We start from the raw sequence: 26,838 nt of genomic DNA, 5'->3' as shown, positions 1-26,838 counted from the left end.
AAATAGGTAAGAACATTTAGTTTTACTTGGAAATGTCAAAGCAATTTCATTCTCTAAGTTAAATTTTTTTAACCTCTAGTACAAGATCAACCAAAAATATGATTCTTTGGTATCATATCAACTAATAAATCCACATTCATATATAAATTTGTTTCATACATCAGTTGCCTACAAGCACAAAAAGTCTTTCTATCTTAGGCATTTACAATAACACACTAATATACTGCAAAATGAGATAGGAGTCACCATAAAAGTGAAAAATAAAAATTTCCCAGGATTCAGCATCATCGATTATATAGCAGCGATATACATAATTCTTTATCAAGTAAGAAAACAATTATCTGGGCACTCGGGTAACAATATAGTGCCCTTTCTCAAGGTCATATATTGTTTTTAACTGTGGTTTTCGCCATTGCACGACAAAAATTGCAGTAAGTAATACTATCAACAGAAAAGCAAACAAAGATAAGTATGTTACTGACTCATTTCCGACAAACTGGTCCAGCTTCTCACGTTCCTGTTCAAGGGACTTCAGCTTTGATTCGAAGATGAATGCTCCAAGAGTCCAATCAATGGGATTCTTCTCAGTATGATTTATAAATCCAATTCTGAAAGTTCATAATTTCTCATCAAAATTATAACCTGAATTAGGCAAAAGATGGTTTCTTGCAGCCAATATCCATTATTCCGGCATATTTCACTAACAAGAAAAGACTAGAAGAAATTAAGGACTAGTCTTGATAACTTACCCGATATTGATATGACCAATAAACTTTTAATTACATGATGATCCAAGATAATAATAAGTAATGAACCAAAAATATTAACAATCAAATTTCTTGCTTCAGCAAAATTTTAAAACCAAGTGATACACACTACAACTTCTCTAAGGAGATGGTACTTGCAGTTCACTTCTTCACCTGTTTTGGTTCATTTGGTAGTATTACAGTCTCATCATTGTTAGAATAAAAGACAATAAGCGGTACAACTATAGTTCTTGGAAGTTTCTAAAGCAGCCATATATTTGGCCTCCTTAGTGTATATAGTAATATAAGATTATATGATACTCAAATAACTTATAGTAATCACGTATGCAAAGCAATGAAAGTTAATGTTCTGAAATCTGTATTTCTTAAAATGTATATCATTTCTTCAGATAATGCATTGAAAACTGTTAGGATCCCAAATGCAAGGTATGGGACTTGGATCCCACATTGGAAAGTATGGGCAACTAGTGTGGGGTTTATATGGCCTTGGGCTCTCTTATCTCAATAGCTAGCTTTTGAGGTGTGGTTCTCCTAAGGTTCGTATCATTTGGTATCAGAGTCATCACCACGTCTCCCAGTTGCAATCGTGCGGCGCGGGTGGTGACGTCGACATTGCAGTGTTCGCCCGGAGCTAGCAGGGAGCTAGCGCACAGCCAGCCAGCGTAGGCGCCGGGGCTGCGGAGCGTGGTGGTATGTTAGGATCCCAAGTACAAGGTATGAGACTTGGATCCCACATTGGAAAGTATGAGCAACTAGTGTGGGGTTTATATGACCTTGGGCTCTCCCATCTCAATAGCTAGCTTTTGAGGTATGGTTCTCCTAAGGTTCGTATAAAAAACTTAGGCATGATTTCATCTATATATGTTACTTGGGTGGTAAGCTAAACATTATAAGTTATAACCTTACATCCACACAAAAGCTTAATTATGAGATCAATTCAGCTTCCCCCTTGGTCTTTTAGATTACATTGGTCAGATGATGAAACCTAAACTAATGATAATAAGCCTATATCATTCTAATGAATGTATATCACAACATGCAAGACCAAGAATATGATAATATCATCTTTCTTTATTATACAAAAAATTCACCAAGATTTTGGTCAGGACAGAGGATTTCACTGCTTGATCAAATAAAATATTCCAGGATCTAGACACTCACTTAGGTCCATATAAAAGCTTGGGCAAACTATATATAGTCTTTTCTTGACCCTTTGATGAAGATGCCCATAAAATGGTATTAGATGAAGATGCCCCACAAGAACCCATGAAAATGCTACCAGTGTGAAAATAAGTGTGACTGAAAATTAGAGTAAATCAAGTGAGATAGGGGCGAATAAATTACCCATCTGGAATTGGAACTGTTGGATACTCGGTTGTTGGTTCTAATTCCTATCCGGAACCGAGAAAAATAGGGTCAGGTCCAGGTGGTTAAATAGAGGAACATGCAAGTTCCGGGTTAGGCTCCAGTTTCCTGTAGGTGGGAACCGGAACCGACCCTAACCCATTCTCAGTTGAGTAGAAGTAAAAGATATACTCAAGTACCTTAGAAGAATGAGTAGGTGGGAACCGGAACCGACCCTAACCCATTCTCAGTTGAGTAGAAGTAAAAGATATACTCAAGTATCTTAGAAGAATGAGTGAGTATATACTTCTCAACCAAAGAAAAGGATCTAATACCAGTACAGTATACAGATTTCAATTTCTCAATTGAATAGAGATTTTAGCAGAATGTGTTTACCATTCATGGTGAAGCCATAAATTAGAAGAGGATCAAACAAACTTGTAAAATAATTATTTGGTTAACAAAGTCTATTATGGAACTTGATGAGATTCCTATAGTAGTATCGGCTATCATCTCTTAATCTGACAAAATACTACAACAGAATTTAAAGAAAAGGTAGGGCGATAATTTTACTACTCACATTACTTACAACATTTTATCAAGATAAATGAATCACCGAATGAGCAAAGATAAATGGACTGTGAAACAGAATATTATGCTAACACAGTAAAAAATATGATGAAGAGATACTAACAAATAAAATTGGAGCTTCATTGAGATAATATCTAAATTAACAAACAGAAGAATGCTATCATGCTTATTCAGCCACAATAAGTAAATAAGTACCTTTTATCATGCAAAGGGATTCCAAGACTGTCATGCAACAGAGCCACCGCAAATGCAGAAAAGAAACAGTATCTCAGCAAATCTAAATCATCAATGCCATGATGTTGTTTTTTCAGTTCACCCCAATCAATTTCGCAGTAATGTTTTCCAAATGCCTCCATTTCAAACAAAGAAGTCCTAGGAACCAGCCCAAAAAGCTGACAAAGTTCTGATAAGTTATAATTCCAAAAATAGCAACTACATTAATATATTTAACAGAAGACACTGCTTAATTATAGGATTTTACTGCAATAAATTATTTTCCTACTAGAATAGCTCTACTACATGGTCACAGCAGTTCTTGGCATACAAATGTCACTGACTTAAAATGCAATAAAATAATTCTAGAAAGACAATTCACTTGTTTGAAAAGCTGTCCATTTCCTAAGAATTCAATTCAGAGGGTTGTCTTAAGCTTGCTTTGTTTATGCATGAAAGACGAAACAAAATATTAAAGACTGCATCAAGGCAGATAAGTATTACTTAGAACATAACTTAAATGAGTTACAGTTTTTGGGATAGCATCTTGTCTAGATTTATGCCTTGAACTAATAGGTAACCATAAACATTTTGATTGCATTAGTCCATGTAAATTTGAGTTGGTTCAAGGCCTTCCATCAGACATAATCCACATACAGAAAATGCATAAACTTTTTTCTTTGTCACGTCCTTGGAACTGAACTTTTGGATCTATGAAACTACAGGGAAAAACTTTTCAGGTAAAACAGCAATTGCGAGGAGAGGTTTACAACTGCCATATATATAAAATCTATTTTCTTAAAGCACTCCATTATTACAATCTTTTCCTTGATCAGCGGCAAAACATTCAGATAAGAGAGTGCCTCAAAAATCTAATATGTGTAATCAGTATCAAACATAGCCCACATATTGCAAATAATGAAATTATATCAACTGAATTTTTGACTGTTGAACTACATCTAAATATCATAATTTACAAACCTCAGAACTATAGAAGAAATTTTCTGGTGAAAAGGTCTGGTCTTGTAAGCTTGAAAAGAAGGATGCAAGAATATGGCAAGGTGGATGCGAGCATTTATCTGAACAGGTAATGAAAAAATATCACTGAAAGAGTATGAAACTTTACAGAACTTAGGAAAGTGCTTCCAACTGTGAGAATCACATAAAGAAGATAAAAACTCAAACACCATACTTCCATTTTTAAACAAGAACTATAAATTAAAATTACACAAGATATGCACTCACATAAAACAACATTAGTAAGAAAAAGATGGATGAAGGCTAGAGATATAAACTACAAGGGTATGTTTGCTTAGATAAAATGGAGTGAATGAGAATAGGAATGCCCATTCTCTCCCCATCCCATTGTTTGGTATAAACAAAATTTCATTTTTAACCTCTATTGAAATTTTGTAAATTTTGTCATATAATTATCAAATAATTATTAAAATAAAAAAATTTACTGTGTAAATTACAAAAAAAAAAAGAATTATCTTCTCATTAAAATAAATTATTTGTTAAATGTTAAATATTCTATATTAGGTTAATATAATGGTGAAAAATTAACTACATTTAAATGATATTGAATTTTTTAGACTCAAGGACAGTTTTGTCCACATATCTAATATTAATGACATCAAAATATTTTGTCCACAATGGGATTCTCATCATTCCATCCTACATTACCATTCCCTTATCCCCTTCCCATTACCATAGCCATTCTATTTCAATCCTATCCACAAAGCAAACATGGCATAAAAGAGAAACTAGAAAAAATAAGAGGGCTTTCATGCAAAAACGTGTAAGCATCAATGCCTATTGTGACACATCAATAGATTGATAGAGCATACATATATGATACATCAGGGTTAAATGCCAAAAGATAATTAAGCATACCATCAAAAATTTGCAATCATTTTTATTAGCTTTCTAGCATGTCCTAAGCGCTTGTGTATCACAATAGTTTTACTAGGGATAGATCTGTCCAGTTATAAGGGCCTCCAAGCACTTTATTTACATTCACTTGTAGATGCAAGATCAGAAAAATTAAAAAGAAAAACATTTAAGAAGCAGAAACTATAAGATATCAGCTCAGGTGAAAAGAGATCAAAGGAGCTGGTACATTGTCACCCCATCAAGCTCAGAACAAAGGTAAAGCTATATAACAACATAACAAAGTCAGATGAAAGAAGATGAAAGAGAGAAGGTACCTCGTCTTCTCTTCAACAAAGTTAGAGCTTCAAATCTACAAGCAGAAAAGTTTCCAGCAGCATCAGATTTAATTATTTTCCCATCACTGCTACTCAATGTCAGCTCATAGCCTCTAGGGATGCAAGGGTTATTAGAACCTACTCTGGAACTTGAAACTGAATAAAATCAACAAGTTAAATCACACAGTCAACTATAGAGCAGATCATGGAATCCAAATGTTAACCATCCATGCAAGAGGTTGTGCATTCATTACATCAAACCATCAAGATTGCTGTAAATTTTATTCATTTTATTTTTACAATAAAAATTTCACATACAAGTTCTTCGCTTATCAAAATGGAAATAGTCGGATGAATACACACAGTACATACCACTGACTACTACCAACACTGGGCTCCAATTATCCAATTATGTATTAGCAAACATGTACAGCGTGAAAACTCCCAGCAAACAACAAAATGCATGGTTTCTAGATAAACCTAAAAAACTCTATTCAAAATTATGATAAACACAACTATATATTCTGGGCTAAGAATATTATGTTGAAAACAAATTAAAACATCTCGTTTCTAAATTGTTTATATTTACACAATTTACCCTGAGAGAATAAAGCAATGTGATGCAGCTCGTACAAGCTGTTATCAAGACTTAAGTCCTAAGAGACCTGAATCTTAAATGGTCACCTCATCAGCCTACTGACCACATCCCAATTCATAGAATGATTATCAAACTAAAGTGGTTAACCGTAGTTGGAATTTACTTGGATTTTTGTAGGTCAAAAAACTAATAAATGAGATCTTATATAGGTTTGACACAATATAGAGGTTTTATGTTTATTATTTGTGATTATTTCTACTTAAGGATTTTATTCAATTAGGATTATTATTCTAAGCATATGAATAAGACTTAAGAGTATGGAAAGACAGATTTTTTATGCTTAATGAAGATTATTGCACCTGCCTAACTTTCTCTAATTATTTTTCTTTCCCTTCTTTTGGTTCTCCTCTTTCTGTTCCTTTCCTACATTACTTCCCGTCTAAAACCTCAACTTTACCATTTTCACAGTTCTTTGAACTCTAACACAGCAGATAAACATAATTTCCAAAATCTCATCCGATATATAAGAATGACGTCTCTTAGGACTAACATAATAACAATGTAAAATTTGTTATTACATTACAGCCCTTGGTAGAGTTTAAGGCAGAGAAAGGTCTTATTTAAGCTTCCATTTTGTTTAATGCAACTAAAGTGATGAATTTTGGTAAAAGAAAATTGATTCAGAATATAGGGATGGCGTACAAAATTAAATTGGCTAGACTACTGTGTATAAAAGGGCAAAATGGTAATAGAATAAAAAATGCGATGAAAGGTAAGGAGGAATTTAAACGAAACAAGAAAGAAACCCCAAGCACAGAATTAGGAAAATAAAAATGTGCTAATAGATCTGCTTAGCCCCAAGTGCAGAATTAGGAAAATAAAAGGAACAAGAAAGAAAGAAGCATACACATCCTAGCCCATCAGGAGTCAATTGTTTTTATCACAAACCCCACCATAAGGGCCTAGCAGTCGTGTCCAGAGTTCCGTTAGTCAAGTATATTTTATTTACTTTGTTTTATGAAATAAAAAGAATTCAGTTTTTGTGCACAGGTCTAAGCATAGATCCAAAATGGGCCTAGACTAGGGGTGAGCAAAGATATTAACAATCCAAACTGAACTGGAAAACCAAATGATAGTTCAATTCGGTTATTCTGCATAAAAAATACGCAATTTTTTTCAGTATCTGACGATTTGGTTTAATACTATTCTTAACTTGTGCAAACAAACCAATTACATAAAATTCATTCTACCATTTTGGTTTTCCCTAAATGTATGTTAATATGTATATGTAGATATTTTTTTGGTTAATATCATGCTAATAGACCTAACTTCTTTAATTTATACTGCTAATAGGTATTAAAATATTCATGGATGATTATTACAATCAAACAGAAGTTTACCAAAAAAAACCCCAAAAAACATGACAAAACCAAACTGATATATTTCAGTTCAGTTTTATCATTTAAAATGGTAAGATTCAGTTCAATTTCAGTTCGGATTGGCCTAAAAACCAAATCAAACTAGTTTTTTCCACTCCTACCCTAAACCCAATCTTGGACGCGTTAGAAAAAGTACACAAACCCCACCCATGCCAAACCCATCATGGATCTACATCACAGACCAGCCATTTGAGTTAAGCCATAGAAACTATAATTTATAGGCCGTGAAATTATGCAGCTCACTTTAATCAACTTTTGGATCATAGAACTGTACAGAAGGGGAGGATACACCTGAAACTTACCAGATTTCAACTTTGTAGAATTTTGCAACTCAGACAGCAATTTCCAAGCTGCCTCCTGTACCAAAAGAAAAACTGAAATTACTCAGTCAGGGACTCAGGGACCTTTGAATACAATTAATAGAGAACAGAGAGCAGAATAAAATAGATATAGCAAGAAAGACAAAAAATCTGAGAAGAAATGAGAACAGGACACAAACAAGTAACTAAAGGAGAAATATAGAAGTTGAGAAATAGTCATTGTTATTTATCAATTCATGATTTAAGTCTACCAACAGCATCTAGGCCTCTATTTATTGGAGGCAAAGCAACTAAATAGGAAATTACAACACCACCACAAATGAAAACAGATTAATCTAAGGTAAATCCTCTCCTATCCAACTACAAAAGAAAATAAAACAAACAAATTATATCCCTGAAATTTCTATTTTGTCCTACATCATTTGCCCTAACTTAAAAGAATGTCAAATCCTAGTGAGTGTGTTACAGACCTGTATTTTTTACTTTTCAGAAATGAATCAAGATTGGACTCTAATGCCAAATGATAGAGATCAAAAAGGATTAACAAAATAAAGAAAGCACAAAAAAGTGGAAAAAGGAGAAATCGGAAAAAATAGAAAATGATTGGACTCTAATTCAGTTGAAAGGATTGGAGATTGGGTTTAAGGTTTTTGTGCAGAAGCATAATTGAAATTGGCCTCTAATGTCAAATGATAGATATCAGAAAGCATAGAATTAGAGAAGACAAGAAACAAGACTAGAAGAAATAGAAATGGGTGAAAAACAAGAACCAAGGAAGAAACATAGAAATTGGAGAGAAAGCCTATGGTAGATTGAGTACTCCAACGATAACAGATCTTGGTCTTAGAATCATGACGGTTCTAAAAATAAGTTGTAGGCATGAGGCACAATTAGAGATAGTTAACTCTGGCTTACCATTCACTTCAACAGCAATGAGAACAATTGTGGACCAAAACATTTCAGAGTAACACATGCTCCAGCTCCAAGAGCAGCTGCTAGAGTAACTACTGAAGTAGTTAATTTTTACTAAGAGGACACTGGCATTAACTAAACTTATGATTCTAGTTTGAGTTATCCAAAGTTCTCCAACGTGGATTTAGATATCTCCAATACTATGGATTTAGATATATAGTATATTATGCACTGCATCACAACAGGTTACACAGTACAGAAACTTTGGTAAAAGTAACCCAAAGAATTTTACAAACCATTCTTACAATAACTTCAGTAAAACATCAACAAACATTTTGTAGACACCCGAACAACACTATTCAAACTACATAGCAACACTGCACCCCTCCCAAAAAATAAATAAACAATATACTAACAAAGAGAACCCACCATCACATATTGTTAACCTAATCACCTCAATCACAGGAATGCCACTTTGTTTAGAATCACCCATTTACCAATACCTTCCTCACTATTGCTAAGACACCACAGTTCATAAGAAACTACTTCACGCACAGTCAATCTCCTGACGCATGTGATAAAATATGCTTGTAGATTTAAGAATTGAATACAAATTTACTTCAACACTCCCACCCACTTGTAATTGAATACAAGCACACATTATAGGGTCTAAGGATTCAAACATTAGGCCTTCATATGGTGCACCAAGTTAATAAACAAAGTTTGCCCAAAATCTATTCTTTCATGCATGCAAACACTTTAATAGATCAGCAACTGGCAGAACAGTATAAATATCTACCTAACGCCAGCCTCTCATGTGCATACTCCACATAGCTTGATACTAAATAGATGTTAAACGAGGATAATGATTTGAGCATGGAAGCTTGAAAAATAGATACAATCATGTATCACAATGAGCCAAGAAGGTAAGCTAGTCCATCTTGCAACAGTATCATGTCTCCTCAAAAGCTTATGATTTTAAAGTAAACAACCGTCAATTGTATGAGCCAAATAACTCTTCTAAGAAGCTTTGATGTAGACATTTACTTCTTGAAGAAGGCGCGAATAAATTACAACCATACTAGCAACAGGATGTCAAAATTCAATATTGCAACAGCATAAAATTTGAGAGTATACAAATTAAAAGAACAATATGTGTACACATATGTATGTATGTATGTATGTACACACACACACACACATATATATAGTCAAGAAACACCTGACCAAATTGCGGCAAACTTTGCGTGTAAAGATCATAAGTAACTCCAGCGAATTTGAACATTTGTGTAGATTTTACTTGCGAAGATTCTCTCATAGCAAATGTAACCTGCAAATTTCAGTTAAATGGTTCAAAATTCAAATAGTGACTGCACAAACAAATAAAATTTATCTAAAAAAAGGTTATGCAAGACACCATACTATAGTAACCAACAGGTGGCAAAATGTTCAACGAACATCTAATTTTTCGTTTATTCAAGGCATACTGAATGGACCCCTTGCGACTTTCCCAGATAACCTTGAGGTTTCAGAATTAACAGAGATAAACATTTGACATTACAAGCCATTTGAAACAAAAAAAAACATTGATTTCTGCAGAACATTGTAAAGTAAGAAATTTCCTATGGGCTTATCAAACTTCTAAACAAGATAAACTTATATGATTTTATTAAATTAAAATCTCAAATCCTAGGTCTTCTGGCAAACCATTCCTTAAATGCTTTCTTCTCTGTACAATGCCCTTCCTTTTTCTGCATTAAATTATTTTCAATTTAAAAACTTAAATCCAAAGATCATATCTTCAAGGTTCCATGATATATGTAGAGCACATTAACTGCATTTCCTAAATCAAAATTTCACATCTTGATCAACATTCTTCCATAATTGAATATGTACTAACATGTCAGGAAAGGTAACTTGAAAAATAATGTAACATATTTATGCGGGTGTATACAAGGAAAATTATCACAAAAAGCTGCTCGAGTTTGGCTTAAGGACATGAAAGGCTAGAACCATTTCTGAAAAGCCTTACAAAGTAAGAATTTTTATCAAAGTATGGCTAGTTCAACAACTTAATTCTTATTTATTGAAGAACTAGTTAGAATTGATTATGTCATCAACCAGGAGAAATGGTTTCAACCACATATAGAACTCATTGTGCACAACCATAAATGAATAAAATTACACATGGGTGCAAATATTTAGAAAAAAATCTATAGAACAAAATACTAGTTTCATGATCCACAACAGATATTAGTTATCAAGTATGATAATTTGCACAAGAACAAAACATAGAGATGTAAATGTATAAAATGATGATGCGTGTAATTAAATCAATCTCTATTTTTGTGCAAACAACATAAAGAATTAGAGAATGATAATAGCAATAAAGACAAAACAAGTTCCTCAACAAAATTAATTATTCATACACTTTCACTGGATTTCAGTGAATCTAGCACTGCATTTCTTTTTGTCAGTAATTGGAAGGGATCAGTTATCATTTAAAAAGGATGTGAATTGATATGCAACATTAAATAAGCATCTACTTGTCATAGATTTATGGAAATATATCAATAGTTATTCATAGCCAAGGGAATTGGTAATCAGGAAAAACCTGCAAAGAAGTCCCACCAAGTTCAACTATCCCAATGGTTTTTTGGGGCTCACCTCCCAAGGTTCCAAGAACATAGTTTGTAGCAATCCAGGCATACATACCTTTTTCTTGCCCTGCAACATGACAATAATTATACATCATTCATCACTGGTAGTCGATTATTACTTACAAGACAAACACTTAGCTTCCCGATTATAGAGAGCATATATAGAAATAAGAACACTTTGAATAACCACAATTGAGGAGATTTAAAAGGTTATGTAACTAAGCAAACAAAATGACAGCCTGCATAGAAAAGATGTAAGCAAAAACCTGAACTTAGAAACAGTTAAAGTTTTTATTCCACTTTAGGAGGATCATGGCATAGTGGCAAAAATCAATAACTCTATGCATATAAAGAAAATGTGAAGCTTTTGCATAACTATCATTCATCTGAAATGCAATAAAAAAAGTATAAAATTAATCAGTCCAACACTGGCTTCTTCTTATCTCCATGTACTCTTCCAAATTTGTTTGCTAGGAAACAAGAAAATTTGTATTTGAGATAAAAAATACAGTTACTAATATGGATGACTAACAAGCTATTCAAAAGCCCATAAAGGTTTCAAAAACCATACATGTGAAAAGTCAGCTCAACTCTCTAGACAAATGAAACCCTAGCCTAGAAGTCTAGAAAAGCCCTCTACAATTTGTTTATTAAAGCTTCCTAGCCTTGAACAATAATGAAGAATGAAACTTCCTTGAATTTTGAGGACAATACGCCCATAGGGAAATTCATTCTCCATATCTTCAAAAGCTCTTTTGTTCCTTTCTAGATCTTAGAAAATATACAATCCCACAAGATACCAGCTTTCCTATTGTCTTTCATAGCTATATGCCTTTTCACCAAAGCCAAGTAGCTGGACGAAGGTGCCTGTGATAAATTAAATCAATTGACCAAGTTGTGCCACAAGCATCAAACAAAAGACCAATGGAGAAAAAGATGGTCAGCAGTTTCAAAATCAGTCTTGCATAAGTTGCACCAGTTTTGGGATAAATACATACGAAGTCCTATTCTTTGAACCATGTCATTTGTGTTGATTTTTCTAAATTGCAATCCAAGCTAAAAACCTTAACTTATTTTGTACTTTAGCTCTCCAAATCACACGTGCAGCCTTAAAAATAGACATTGAGGATCACTGAGGCTATGGAAATTAGAGTAACACCCTCCAATAGACGGAAGAATTCAGCACTTTGTTGAGACTCTCTGCCATCTAAATCTCTAAAGAGCAAAAATTTCAACACCCAGAGATGATGAAAAATTAACCACATTAGCAAAATTGCAATTATACCTAGTTGATATCATGTTAAACCTAGGGAAAAGACCAACAAAAGGCTACCTCACCAAGCCATATATCTTCCCAAAATTTTGATTTTCTGTCCGTTGCCAACAATCAGTTTTATGCTAGAAAGAAATAAGCTACTTCCATGGGAAATATCAGTCCAAGGACATCTACAAGAACCACTAATTACTTCTTTAGTGTCTCATCCAATGGATCCCATATATGCTTTTGATTATTGAATGCCAAAGAGAGGGCTTTGCAGCATTTCTTTAATGTTCAAGCAAAATGCAACTTATTTCTTTTTTCTTAATGACACATTGAATTGGAGTGACAACATTTAGCTAGACAAATAGTCTCTAATAGAGTCATCTTCAAAATAAGAGCATCAAGAAAGAGTGTAAAATAATATACTGTATAGGACCAAACTATACAGCATCACTAAAATACCTAAGAATTGCTACCTTCTTGTTGAATGATAAGACAGGCAATCCATTCTGTCTTTGGAAAAGAAAAACCACTCTCCTAGTCATATAGTCTGCTAGTTTTGGGTATGAGTCAACTAAAACAAATCCCGTTATTTAGCTAAAATAAACTGTTTTGAATCGCAATTGTTTACATCTACATGGTTTTATAACAAAATTTATACGCAAAGAGTAGGCTTTAGTCCAAGCTCCTAGATTTAGCTCTCTAATCAAAAGGGAAACATTTGGAAGTAACAATGCGTTTTAACAAAAACAAGATAAAAGAAAAGAATGTCCAAATTAACAGTAACAAAACCTTCAAGAACGCTCGCCCAGGCGTCCTTAAAAGCAAAACCAGAGGCTCTTAAAACCCTGCGACATTGTTCCAGAACCCTATCTTCCACCGCATTGTTCACCATCAACTGCACCCTAGTGTTAGCCCACTCCTTCTTGGGCACCCTCTTCTTGGCAAAATCAATCAACGCTTGAATTGAACGATCTAGATCTCCTCTGGCCTTAGTGGAATCAATGAACGGCATCTGTCCGTAGCCAAGGAACTTAAAAACACGGAGGCGGGCGGAGGCGAGACCCGAATCGATAACAATGCCGTAATATTGCACATCGGGCTCCGCGAATTTAGCAGATTGGTGTAGTTTTCGGGCGGTGGAGAAGAGGTAATAGAGCGTGGGGATTGTGAAAAGAGAGACTAAGAGGATGAGGAATTTGTTTCTGTTGTTCGGGAGTTTAGGATTGGGATGGTGCATGCGAGGGTGTAGCTGCGTACGGTGAGGAGGAATGTAGGGAGTGTTAACTCTGGATTGGAGGTTTGAGAAGTCCATTGGAATGAATCAGAGATTTTCTTCCACATCTTCAGTTTCAGATTACTGCTATCCTGCACTAGTAACTTAGAAAGTTTAGGACAAATATCAGTTACCACCCTGTTGTTTACTTGATTGCTCTTCAAATGTCCTTATAATTGTTATTTCTCTTCCAATCAAATTATGTATACCTATTTTAAATTTTAAATGTATAAATATATATATATATTTATAAGCCAAATGATTATTCCCACCCAAGGTTTAATGTTTTCTCAAGTTTCCACCCTTTAACTATGGAAACACCAAACACCCACCCATGGTCGATTAGATTTAACAAAACCCTAACGGTGGTAAGGGTAAAATCATCATTTTCGCTATAATATTAAAAATAAATTAAAATAGAATCTATTTTGCCCCCTTAAATTTTAAAAACTAAAATTTTTCCCCAGCCTAAGTTTTAAAAAATCACCGTTTCACCCTAGGGTTTCGTTTTAAAATCTCCGGCTCCATTGCCGACGACCTCTCCCTCCCGAAGCTTCCTCTCCTTCCAGCAAACTCTTTCCTCCCATTTGGACATCCGATCAGAGTCGGAGAAGTCGTGGAAGACGAAGAACTTCGTCAGGGAAGACGAAGTTCTTCGTCTTCCCAGTCGTTGTCTTCTGGGAAGACGATCAACTTCCCAGATGAAGACGAGACGACTCATCGTTCTCTGGGAAGACAAGTCGTTTTCATCTGAGAAGACGATCGTCTTCCCAGACGACTTCTCTCTGTGTTGGATGCGTAGTGCAAGAGTTGAGGGCGGCCGTCGGTGGAAGAGAAACCGTCGGGAGGGGAAGACGACCGGTGATGGCGTCGGAGAAAGTGAAAGGGTTTGGAAATAAACCCTAGGGGGGAAATGTAATCTTTTTAAACTTAGCTTAAGGAAAAAATGTTTGTTTTTAAATTTTTAGAGGGGAAAATAAGATTAAATTTACCACCGTTAGGGTTTTGTTAAATCTAACCGACTATGGGTGGGTGTTTGGTGTTTTCATAGTTAAAGGGTGAAAACTTGAGAAAACATCAAACCTTGGGTGGAAAATAGTTGTTTGGCCATATTTATATATATATTATTATATGATTATATAAATTTAAATTAATAACAAAATAATACTCTTCATATAATAATGCGTAGATTATTCCTCTAAGCAAGTTAAACATACCAAACTGACTCATGCGGTTTGATTGGATCCCACACCAAAATTCAGGTTAAGCCATAATTAAAGGGTAACCAAATTAATTGGTACTGAAAACTAGAAAAGGGAATGAAGTGTGAAGCAGTAAGTTGTAATTATCATTGTTAATTCTGATACAATTTGTTCATCTCCCAGCTCAGAATCTCACACCTAATCAAACTCCCGATAGTTTTGAGCACCATCTTCACATCTTCCACTCTGTTTCCCTCAGCCAACCTCTTATACAAATAGCTGTCAAATGTCATTCTTTGCACATACTCATCCCCACACAATTCCACCATTGCTTCCCTCGTTGCATTGCTCCTATAAAACACTCTCTGCAACAAATCCAATACCTTATATGTACTCATATACTTGTCATCCCACTTTCTCAAATACTCCCTCTTCAAATCGCCTTCATTTATCATTTTCTCTCCTCCTTCAGAGGCCTTTACGATTCCTTCTCCACATATTCTTCCAGATTTTGCCCCAAAATAAATCCCTTCGCCTGAACATTTTGTTACGTAGCCAGCAGCATCCCCTACCAGCGCCACCCGTCCAGCTACTCGCACGCCACGTGGATGTTCTGGAATTGGATGAGCCTCCACTTTTATCACTTTTCCTCCCTGTATTTTGCTCTTCACTCTCTCTCGAACCCCTCTTTGATAGTTCTTAATGTTCTGCTTTGACCGTATTGTCCCTGTTCCTACTGCCACGTGGTCGCATTTGGGGAAAACCCATGCGTAGAAATCAGGTGACACGTCATCTCCCACGTACATCTCAGCAAGGTCTTTGTAGTAGTCCATTTTGTCATCGGGCAATTTGATTCTCTCTTGAAAGGCAATGGCACAAGTGTAATTTCCTGCCTTGATTGATTTCGCTACGCGGCTGTTGGCTCCATCGGCTCCGATTACAACATCAACGGCGAGGCTGTGTCGGGAGTTGTTGATCAAGTGGTGGATAATGTAGGGGCCATTAGGGGAGGTGGGGATATCAACGTCTGTGACGAGAGCGTGGATGAGTTGTGCGCCGTGTGATTGAGCGCGGGAGCGGAGGAAGGAGTCGAGTACTTCGCGGCGCAGCATGGGGATGGACTCGTGAGGATTAAGCGTTTTGGAGCCGAAATCGACGGTTATGTTAGAGGGAGAGATGATTTTCATTTTGGTGACGTGGCGGTCAATTAGCTGGAGAGGGATAGAGAACTCTTCTAACATGCACAAAGGGATGGCACCACCACAGGGTTTGGAGGTCGAAGGACTACGTTCGAAAAGGAAAGTCTCAACGCCGCCGGCAGCAAGCGCCTCAGCGGCAGAGGATCCAGCTGGGCCTCCACCTATGACGGCGACGCGAAGCTTGCGGCCCGGAAGGGTGATTGAGGCGGTGATAGAGGGAAGAAACTTGATTGGTTTTGGAGTTAAAAGAGCAGAGAAAGTGGTGTGATATGGAGAGAGTGAAGATGCCATTACTGAAGAAGGTTGATCAAAAGGGAAGAAAGTTGAAGCTGTGATGATTATTGCTGGCTTTAGCAAAGGGGAGTGGAAAGTGACGGGTAAATTTAAATATTTATTAATTAGAAAACTAAAGATGGCCGCCCAAGGTTTGGTAACAGTTCAATTTTCCACCCTTAACAGTGAAATGGTTCAATATAAATCATTATTCTATCATTTATTAATATAATTTTAATACAAATTAAAATTACTAATTTTTTTGAATTTTATCAAAATTACAAAAATACCTTTGTGAAAAATGAAATTTTAATTAACCAATTTATTCTTCAATAATTATAATTATAATTTATTATTTTCTTCTAAAAAATATTTTTTTAATTCTTTTTTTTATTATCTTTAGTTATTCACTCCTGATAGTTGATTATCCTTTTTCTATTCACTTCATCTTCACTATAAATAGCATCATTGACTATCATCTTTCTCTTCACGTCATCTTCACTAGCAACACCATTATCGATTATCTTTTTCCTTTAATCATCTTCACTATCAACACTACTTACCATTATTTTTTCTCAAGTTATCTTCTTTATTGGTCATCCTTTTTCCCCATTATCTTTGCCACCACTCTTCCATTTTTTCAATCTTATAGGAAAACTTTTCCAATGAACCTACATTTTAATAGTATTTAAATGGTAAAGAAATGAGAAAGAAAAAGAAGTGAAAGAGATTGATTGAATTTTATTAAAGAAAAAATTAGTGGGTAAAAAAGAGTGATAAATTGATATTTATCAAAAAAAAAGTGAAAGAAGAAGAAAAGGAGACAATAACAAAAAAATAAGTAAAAGAAAAAACGAAACAAAAATATTGACATTTACAAAAAAGAAATAAATAAAAGAAAAATAGAGAAAAATAAATGTATAATTATTGCAGATAAAAGAAAAACATATATTTATTTTTTTTATTATTACTTTTGAATTTGTGTTAAAATGGCATCTTTATCCTTTTAAATGACAAAATTTATTAACAAAAATTGATAACAAAATAAAACTTAGATTTTTGAAATTTAAAGATCAATCTTGTCATTTTAATAAATTTTGGGTGGTAAATGGTCACTTAGCCGCATTAATGATTGTGTATGTGCTTTAAAATTACTTCTGTTTTCTCTGTTCAACAGCTTTTACCAACCACATATCAATATTATAATCAGATTCTCTATTCAAATGAAAGCAACAGGCACTATGCAACCCTCTATGATAAAATTAGTTGGACGCTCTATTTTTCACTGTTTTAAGATTGAAAAGACTATTTTCCCCATCAATTTTAACGGTCAATTTTAACATTAGAAAGGCAAATAGGATATTTTTCATCAAAAAATTAATTAATTAAAAAGGCCAAAAACACTCTTTCCCACCCATGTTTGCTGAAATGACCAAGTTCTTCAATTAAGTTTAAAAAACCCAAAATCCTATATTTCTATTTAAATTTACTGTTTGTATCAAGGGTAAAAGTGTTATTTAGCTATACATATTTTTAAAAAAAAATTTACCCTTTAATTTAAAAAACTAGTAATTTTATTTATTTAAAATTTGAAAAATGATAATTTCTCCTAAAATTTATTTTTGTCATCGGAGACGACAAAGTTTGTCATTTTCGATCGCATTCTCTCTCTCTCTCGGTTTCTTTTTTGGCGGTCTTCGTTTTTGATAAAGATGGTAAGAGAGGGTGACGAGAGAGAATGGGAAAGAGAGAAATTGCCAATGATCGAAAAGAAGATGGTCGTCAGAGAGAAAAAGAAAAAAATCCTAGGAAATACTACATATTCAAATAAATTGTATAAATTTATTTATACAATCTAATATGACAATATGTGATGGAATGATTTTAAAGTAAGAGAAAAAAATAAATAATTATATCACACAATTACAAATTATCACCTTAGTTTGTATGAATAAATTTATACAATTTGTTTATATATATGATTTTATTCATATGAAAAATACCGGTACTTATAATTCATTAATAGTATCACTAAAAATGATGCTCAAATGTAGACAACCTATCAAACATTATAACCAACATTTCCAATAGTCACATTGATGCTTGAATATCAGTAACACACAAGGTCAGTTTGATGGTGTATATATTTCAATTTGAAAACATTATTTGTAGTAGCTTGGTAAACTTGTTAGAAAGTGATGAGAGATGCTACAAGAATCTAAAGGATAAACAGCTTACAGAAGAGACTTTCATTCACTCTGATTTTCCCAATCAATAGATGAAGCATGCATGCATCTGATAAGTGACTCTCAGGAGATAGATGTGTGAAGTAGATCCTGGATGGGAAAAGGACGACACATATCATACAATGGTTGGCCTGACCATGCCGAATCAGCAAGCAAGGAGTTCACAGTAAGCGTTGGGTTGTACAAATCCCACCAAACATAAGCTGAAGCCTGCTCACAAGCCATCTCAACAGAAAGGCAACCAATCCTTGCCCCAAATGAACCAAGTCCACAGCAAGCACTCTTTGCATCCTCAAATCCTGAGTATCACAATATTGCCTCTAGATTAGAGTTCAATTTATATGTTGTATACAAGCTATAAAAGGAATTCCCTGATTCTAAGGGTATTTATATCAGATGAGTTTTACTATTGTCTCATCAAAGTGACATATAGAAGAGACATGGATTTTTAGAGCAGCTTAAATTAAGAAACAGAATAGCCACAAAAAAGCTAACATTTAGGAACCAAAGTAGAGCTCTAAGCCAAAAAATTTACCATAGTACAAGAAAATTAAGCTTAGGTGTCAGTTTCTAACTTCTGCAACAAAAACAAGATGAAACTAGGAGTGATGATGGCCAAGTGAACAGTATTTTCTGTATTCTTAGCAGATAAGTATTTTATCTATATAATGTTGAAATGCCATCCTAGTTCAATATAACAGGATTTAGTTCTATACCAGGTTTTTCTTGAGAGAACAAAACAAAAAACAGAATCAAGTCCATGCAAACACAGAATTAAGTCCAGATGATTCAATGGATTGAATTTAAATTAGGTTCCTTAAAAAAGTGCAGAATAGAGTTCATACCAAAGTAATTTGGATTGGTAATTATCTTCATAATTGCTTGGTAAACATCACAGAAGATGATCTGAGCATCTGGCCACCCAGAATTAAGTTCAACAATGTGCTCATCCAGCATTGTGTTGTATTCCAAAACCAAGTCATTGATTTCCCCCACACAAAAACTTCCATCATCAACTCCAGTTGAATTATACCACTCCCAAATTACACGCGGCGTGCATCCCAATGGCAATATCCCAATGCATATCATCGTCCTCACATTTGCATCATACAGGTTCCTCATAGCATGTACCATCTGGTCCACCAAAATGCCAGCAAATTCTTGGCCAGTGTACTTGACCATTACACCTGACGAATTGTGGAGAAAAAGGTCAATGTAATCATCTTTGCCAAAGGATAGGTAGAATATGGAGGAGTTGATGAAAGAGTCAGCAATGCCCTCCCCAAGCTTCAGCCGCAATAGCTGCATGGTCTCAAACACTTGGCGCAACTGTTGATTGAGAGACTGGTGGCGCTGGCGGCTGGGGTTCATTATGGTTGCTTGCGCTGAACCATAATTCAAACCACTGAAAAACGCTTGCACAGATCCATTTTGGCTGTAGAATGGAGGAATATATGGCAACCCCATTTTCTCAGCTGCATTACACATGTCATCTCATCAGTAATTGACAAACATTTTGTAGCAAAATCCCAAAATTAATTAAAGCAGCTCAAGTCAAATATCAACAAACTAGTTAGTAATGTAGCAGAACAAGATGGCAAAATGAACATTACACAGTCACATGAAATTCATTGGTAAATTGACATGCAGAAAAGAAAAGCGATTGAAGGTAGAGAAAGTACCAAGAAGGTGAGGAAGAAGAGAGGAATCGGATCCATTACAAGGGAGCAAAGAGAGATTTCCGTGAAAATAAGGGTAAAAAAGAGTGTTATCTCCACAATCAACAGAAGAATCACCCAAAACAAACAAGGGTTGAGCTGAAGCTACATCATTCATCAGGCACATCAAAACAACAACAACAACATAGAACCCTCCATTCATCATTTTTATTGTTCTTGTAGTTCTTCAATCCTCTGTTTCTGATTCTGCTTTTGAAATTCAGCACCATTCAAATTGGTTCTGCCATTTTCACTTTCTTCATTTTCGTACCAAAATTAATGCAACATTAAACGTTTGATTTTTCAAGTATGTATAGAGCTTTTAAGAGAAATATAATATATATATTTTTAAATTTTATGTAACTGTCAAAATGTTTTACTGATATTCTTATTGAATATTGTTTATAAAATTTGATAAAATTCAAAGGCATTTTATGATGAATCTAAAGACGTTAAAAAATATATAATAAAATTGTAACAAAGAAAACAATTTTTTTTTTTTTAGGCCAAACAACTATTTCCCACCGAGTTTTAGCCTAATTTTAAAGCACACCAATGATAGATGAAAGACCTAAATACTCGTCTATGGGTTAACTACTGTTAAAATTTTCAGTTAGAGACAATATTAAAATTCTCATTTTACCCTTAAACTAAAAAACCTTAAAAATTTGTATATTTGTCTTTATTAGTTTAGAAAACCAATAATTTTCTTCTATGATTAAACTTTAAAAATTTTACCCCCCCCCCCCCCCCCCATTTTATAGGTTTCATCTCTGGTGGTTGGGGGAGTCCGATCTCCAATCTTAGGGTTAAGGAATCTGGCTGATGAAGGATGACATTTTATCGTCCAAATCAGAGAGAAATGATAAAGGATAACACTTCGTCATCTAGACGAAGCATCATTCTTCATCATCTGAATGATGAAGCGTCATCCTTTGTTGTCGCATCTGAATGATGAGGAAAAACAATGCTTTGTTGTCCTTCATAGTGATGGGTGGACATCCTCCATTGTCTTTCATGGTTGGATTCAGAAGATGGGTGGACAAGGTCAACTGTTGGTCAAAATTATGGTGGTCAGAGAAAGAAAACAAACCTTAAGGGTGAAATCTAAACTTTTCAAAATTTGAGAATGAGGGGTGGAGTGTTAGTTTTTAAAACTTGAGAGAAAAATGATATTAACTTTAAAGATTTTAGAGTTTAATAATAAAATAACGATTTTATCCTTATTTCTAATTGAAAATTTTAATAACAGTTAGTCCATATGTGGTGTTTGGGTTTTTCATTTTTTATGGGTGTGTTTTTAAGATTGGGTAAAACTTGGGTGGGAAATAGTCCTTTGCCTTTTTTTAAAAAATAAATTTTATGAATTTATTTTTTTATGATAAAACAATGTGCACAACTTTTTTCATAAACAATGATATGTTACTATATGATTGAGTATTATTTTATCTTTAATTTAAAACTATCTACTTGCATGTTGACATGTAATTGATTGTATACAAAATTGTGCATATTATTTAGGTATATAGTATTACTCTTTTTTTATTTTTTGATATATTAAAAGTAAAAAAAATGTTCAATATTTCTTATTGAAGATACAACAAACACAATTGAGATTGTTGTTTTGTTTTGTTTTTGAAAGAAAAGAGATTAATTTAATAACTTCAATATGATAACGTGAAAGTTCGATCATTTTAATGAAAAAATTTGATCACTTCAATACAAAAATCTAAAAGTTTAATCATTTTAATTTAAAAAATAATAAAGTTAACTCGTTTCAATATATAAAAGTGATAGTTTGATAATTCCACCCTTGTTATCCTTTTATAAATCAAATGTTTATGAATCTTATGTTTTGACTAAAAAAAATTGCTCCAAACATCAACCACACAATCAATTAGTTTCTATAAATTGTCATTGTGCATGCTAAAACATAAAGAATTGATAGATGGTTAAAACATAGATTTGGCTAATATTAATCGATAAATCTATGTGTATACTTTTTTTATATAATTTGAGTGTGTAGATGATGTATTATAGTATGACGGGATAATTTTGAATTAAAGATAAAATAATAACTAATCATATAATGAGACATCATCTGTGTATTTAAATTATGTATCAAAAGTGTGTACAATAATATTGCTCAATATTAATTAATTGGTACAAGTTAAAGCTACACTTTTCGTGATATGCATTACTTAAAATTTCTTTCTTTTCTTCTTCATCTTCCCCAAAACACAAATGAAAATTTGTTCAATATTTCTTCCTGAGCAAAGTGATGAATTTTTCAGATCCTTGCGTCCTCCAAGATGCCCAAGCTAACATTGCCCATATAAACAAAGTTAAAACCAAAAGGTTCAGAAGTTGGTCCATGGATTTTGGCCATTTGCCAAGTCCCTGTGTTCAGCCAATAATCATGTATTTGGCACCAAAAAGGAAAAGTTGGCAGAAACACGGATGTGGCCCATTTTCGAATTCTTGGTTGATTTCGACTTTTGTTTTTGTCGTCTTCAACCTTGGCTGCCAAAATGACTGCCATCTTAAGCTAATATGAAGTCTCAACTTTTGTAAAATTCATCTTTTAACACCCCTATCAAAAAGCTAATCCAAACAACTAATATCAACCACTCATCTACATAATTATCATTAGTAGATATTCAAGTTATGTTATAGAAAATTGGTTAGATGAAATCTAGTACTGTAATATTAAATTTAAAGATAAGAAAAATTTTCTTTGAACTCCCAGTAGTTTACTTCGTTTGATATACAACAAATCCTCTTGGTTTTCTAAGAATACTGGTAAAATAAAATACATAATGTTTATTGAATACATATCTTTCTGGGTCTAGACTAATTTCCATTGTACTAGAAGTGTAACTTTTACATGACAATAGCCAAGAACTTTAACCGGAAACAAATTTCGCCATAAGGTTATATTTGTAATGGATTCATCGTTCTAATGCCTACATTTCAATCAAACACGACCCACTTTTTAAAAAACTCAGTCCCCAGAGATTGCATATATCACAGAGAAACAAACCAACACCAAAATCATATCTTATCGGTAACTATTACTCAAAATTGAAATTAACAAATGATCTCATATTTCAAGTAGATTTTCTTCTCTAGAAGGAAACAAAATGATACCAAATAGGTGGGGTGTGAGAGGGGTCTAAATAAGCTAAAAAAGTGACAAGGATGAAGAACCAAGATTGGTATTGCATCTAAATCTTATGTGCTATTTGAAATCAGTTCACCATTCAACAAGACCAATCGTTTTAAGGGCAGAAGAGTCAAGATAGAGTAAAAATTTCTAATCCACCACAATGGGCAGTCTACCTCTAACCTCTGCCTTCTATTCTAAATTTTATTATGACAAAGTTCCAAAAAAGAACCACAATTTGCATGTGTCAACAGCTTTTCTCTCATATATGTTTAATATATATTTGACTACACCAGATATAGATCGAAATTTGAAGTCAGATTGTTGCACTGCAAAATTTGATCTCTATAAATGAGCTAGGTTATTTGTGTGGAAAAATGATGACAGAATAATGAAGTAAATCTGCCCAAAATATATTTTGGCCAAACACTACTGAATGCCAATTGAAAAATACAGAAGAATGCATATACATTCAACATTACCACAAATGAAATGTATATATAATCTCCTGTGTACCAGGTAAAACCAAGACCAGTGCAACCATCACAACAAGATAAATCTATGAACTGCTATGCAATTACAATAGTAAACGCTAATGTAAAAGAAATTAAAATCAGTTATCATGCATATTGAAACATTCAATGTGTATAATCTGCTATGCAATCAGTAATCACCTAAAAGAAGTGCTGTAGTGACATCTAAAGCATAAGAACTATTACAGCAGCAAGCTATGCATTCAACTTGCCACTTGTTCCACGTTTGTTGTGCCAAACACCACTTCTATCGCCATTCATTGGGTTTTTCTTTGCTGCAACTGAACATCGACCGGCTCGACCAACTTTACTAGTCATTTCTATCTGAAGCTTGTGCCTCCTCATCCTATTCTCCAATCGTATTCCTCTTAGAGCACGGGCTCTTTGTTCAATTTCTAAAGCTTGTGAAAAGTTCCAAATTCTAACAATCCCTTTCTCGCTACCGCATACTATACGATCAGCACCAATGCCCACTGAGATTAAATTGCAGTCAAACCCATGTAGCATTCTCTGAGGTGGCTCCACACTACTAACCTTTGCAATCCTCTTTCTCGAACATTGCTTGCTAGTCTTTAACAACTTTCTAACATCAATCAGTGCAAGCTTCCCATCATCAGCAGCTGAGACAAGCCAAGGAAACTCAAAAGCTATAGAATTAACAGGTCCAGAGTGAGGAATCCATGTTGCAACTTGGAAAAGATTAGTTTCATTACGATCATTTAAGATCTCAAACATGTGTATCGCTCCATCCTCTCCTCCAGTGAAAAGAAAATCTCCTGTACAGCTTCGAGCCAGTGATGAAGCATTACCAGAATGGGCACCGTGAAAAACAGTCATTATAGTACCACTATTAGTATCCCAAACATACACATCAGAACCTGATGTACTAGCAACTGTAGTGTCACCAGGAGCAAGGCCATAAACCCAGTCACTATGCCTCATGATCTTTACACACTTCAGTGAAGCTCGATCCCACACACGTACAGTCATATCCCACGAACCACTGTATATCCACTTAAGATCCAATGCAAGGGATGTTATGGGGCCTTCATGTTCCCAAAGACGAAACTCAGTGTTTTCTTTATCTGAACCGCAAAGGTCAAACAAATATGGGAGACCCTCAACTGCTTTCCAAGAATGTATAAATCCATCAGTACCCCCAGCAACCAACAGTTTCCTATCAGCTGCAACCGCTCTAATAGTGCAACCAAGGGTTCGAGATGATGCAATTGAAAACCCTTCCTCCAAGTCCCACATTCGCACAATTGCATCATATCCAGAAGTAAATATTAGCTTCACAGAAGCCAAAACAAAAACTGTGAGAACAGCTTCAGTATGACCATTCAAAACATCAATGCTATAACGTCCCAGAAAAATCCTACTCCTAAATTCTCTCTCCACAAACAGATCCTTCCATGACTTCTCATCCAAAAACCCTGCATTCAATGCTGCAGGAACTATCGGAAGTCCCCATCTCTGACAATAAAATTCCTTCCAAGCACGATGTTCGGATGCAATTCTATGTAGAAGAGTCGATACACATGAAACTACACCTAGCTCTTTTGGGTCAAGGCAGTTAAGAATCTCAGATATCAATGCTGGAGGAAGATCAATTATTGACCGACGACAATTTGATAAAACATCATTACAAGGCAACTTTTCTCCACTACAAGAACATAAAACTCCCTTTAAGGTGGAACTTGCACTTTCAAAATATTTGCATTTGGGTTTAGCAAAGAGATCGCTACAGTTAGATTCAATATTTTGAGATTCCGCAATCAAATTAAAGTGTAGTGAATCAGCTCGACTTTGAACGCTATTTTCTACACAAATTGGCAAATCCCGGGAAACCAGAGGATTTTGTTGGCATTCAAATGCCATAAAAGAATCGTTAAACCTAACCTAAAAAATCAATAATCACAACCTAACAGTCTTGCGACCAAAAACCCAAATCAGGAAAGCAATTAAACAAGCAAATGTTTAAGAGATGTGAAAAAATAAATCAAAATGAAAATTCAATCCCTTAAGCCAGGAAAATTATATAGGAGTTGAATGGTAAAAGTTACCTTGCCCTTCGGAGAAGAAAATGTTTTAAGTGATGAGTTGATTGGCTAATGTTAGGGATTTATGGACCGAAAGCAGTTTGGGAGGAATATCGTTCGATATTTCCACCGTACATTGGTTAAGGAATCGGACGGTTGAGAAGTCATAGAATGGTACCAGCCGTAGGATTACCAAATGTGCATTGTTTACACCGAACACGCGCCCATTTTAACTTTTACGCTAAATTCATTCGCGTGGATTTCTACAAGAACCCCGACGCGTCTAAGGAATTTCTGAAAAGCATCAGTTAGTTTGGAAAGTTTAACCCTAGTCCCATTCTTTGACATTTTCGTTAAACTTTACTAATCAGAAATAGGTCAACTTGTAATTTTAGCTTCAATACCCCTATATGTGCATTCTTTTAAGCACATAATTAGTTATATTAATTATGTGTCATTATATAATTAAATAATTTTAATTTTAATATCTATTTATATAATAATATATAATTTATATACTCGTTTATATAAAAATATATACATAATATTACTTTTTTAACTTGTGAGAAAGGTTTTTTTTAATGACAGCCTAATTTTTGTTTTTCTCCCTTGTTTCTTTTTTCCGTTTTTCCTCTGCTTTCCCCTTGCTTTTTTTCCATTTCTCTCTCCACCTAATCTTTTTCTCTTTAGATATAAAATGCCTCAATAGCAGGGATGACAATGAAAAGGGGCAAGTAGGGGATTTGAATCCCCATCCCTATAAAGTAGATGACAATAATTTTTTATCCCCTTCTGTAAAGAAAAATGCTCTCTCCGTCTTCATTCTTATCCTCACGAGAAAAAATTCTTTTTCATATTCTTTAAATAC

General features: G+C 34.3%; 4 protein-coding genes across 5 annotated transcripts; all 4 read right to left on the bottom strand.

The window, feature by feature from the left end:
* Nucleotides 1–254: 254 nt before the first annotated feature.
* On the bottom strand, nt 255–13,709 carry LOC123209152 (probable apyrase 6). 2 transcript variants are annotated; one of them, XM_044626954.1, is made up of 8 exons: nt 13,108–13,709; nt 11,009–11,121; nt 9,622–9,724; nt 7,465–7,536; nt 5,126–5,281; nt 3,897–3,994; nt 2,898–3,094; nt 255–608 (listed from the first exon to the last, which is right to left on the bottom strand). In XM_044626954.1, the coding sequence occupies exons 1-8, from the start codon at nt 13,628–13,630 to the stop codon at nt 338–340; spliced, it is 1,533 nt and encodes a 510-aa protein (XP_044482889.1). In that variant the 5' UTR covers nt 13,631–13,709; the 3' UTR covers nt 255–337. The 2 variants fall into 2 exon arrangements, with proteins under 2 accessions (XP_044482889.1, XP_044482890.1); XM_044626955.1 differs by having other exon boundaries at nt 7,465–7,519; nt 9,617–9,724; nt 13,108–13,708.
* Nucleotides 13,710–14,741: 1,032 nt separating this feature from the next.
* On the bottom strand, nt 14,742–16,396 carry LOC123204610 (geranylgeranyl diphosphate reductase, chloroplastic-like). Its single transcript, XM_044621373.1, has one exon. The coding sequence runs from the start codon at nt 16,281–16,283 to the stop codon at nt 14,946–14,948; it is 1,338 nt and encodes a 445-aa protein (XP_044477308.1). The 5' UTR covers nt 16,284–16,396; the 3' UTR covers nt 14,742–14,945.
* A 1,918-nt stretch (nt 16,397–18,314) lies between these two features.
* LOC123209483 (GDSL esterase/lipase At5g37690-like) lies at nt 18,315–20,524 on the bottom strand. The gene is made up of 3 exons (XM_044627557.1): nt 20,194–20,524; nt 19,357–19,986; nt 18,315–18,810 (listed from the first exon to the last, which is right to left on the bottom strand). The coding sequence occupies exons 1-3, from the start codon at nt 20,393–20,395 to the stop codon at nt 18,575–18,577; spliced, it is 1,068 nt and encodes a 355-aa protein (XP_044483492.1). The 5' UTR covers nt 20,396–20,524; the 3' UTR covers nt 18,315–18,574.
* A 3,349-nt stretch (nt 20,525–23,873) lies between these two features.
* On the bottom strand, nt 23,874–26,053 carry LOC123209420 (F-box/WD-40 repeat-containing protein At5g21040). The gene has a single exon (XM_044627481.1). The coding sequence runs from the start codon at nt 25,807–25,809 to the stop codon at nt 24,124–24,126; it is 1,686 nt and encodes a 561-aa protein (XP_044483416.1). The 5' UTR covers nt 25,810–26,053; the 3' UTR covers nt 23,874–24,123.
* Between the last annotated feature and the right edge of the window lie 785 nt (nt 26,054–26,838).

Source organism: Mangifera indica, chromosome 2, assembly GCF_011075055.1.
Source record: "Mangifera indica cultivar Alphonso chromosome 2, CATAS_Mindica_2.1, whole genome shotgun sequence".
Taxonomy (NCBI): Eukaryota; Viridiplantae; Streptophyta; class Magnoliopsida; order Sapindales; family Anacardiaceae; genus Mangifera; species Mangifera indica.
Note: the sequence above shows the minus strand (reverse complement) of the source record. Positions and strands in the feature narration are given on the sequence as shown.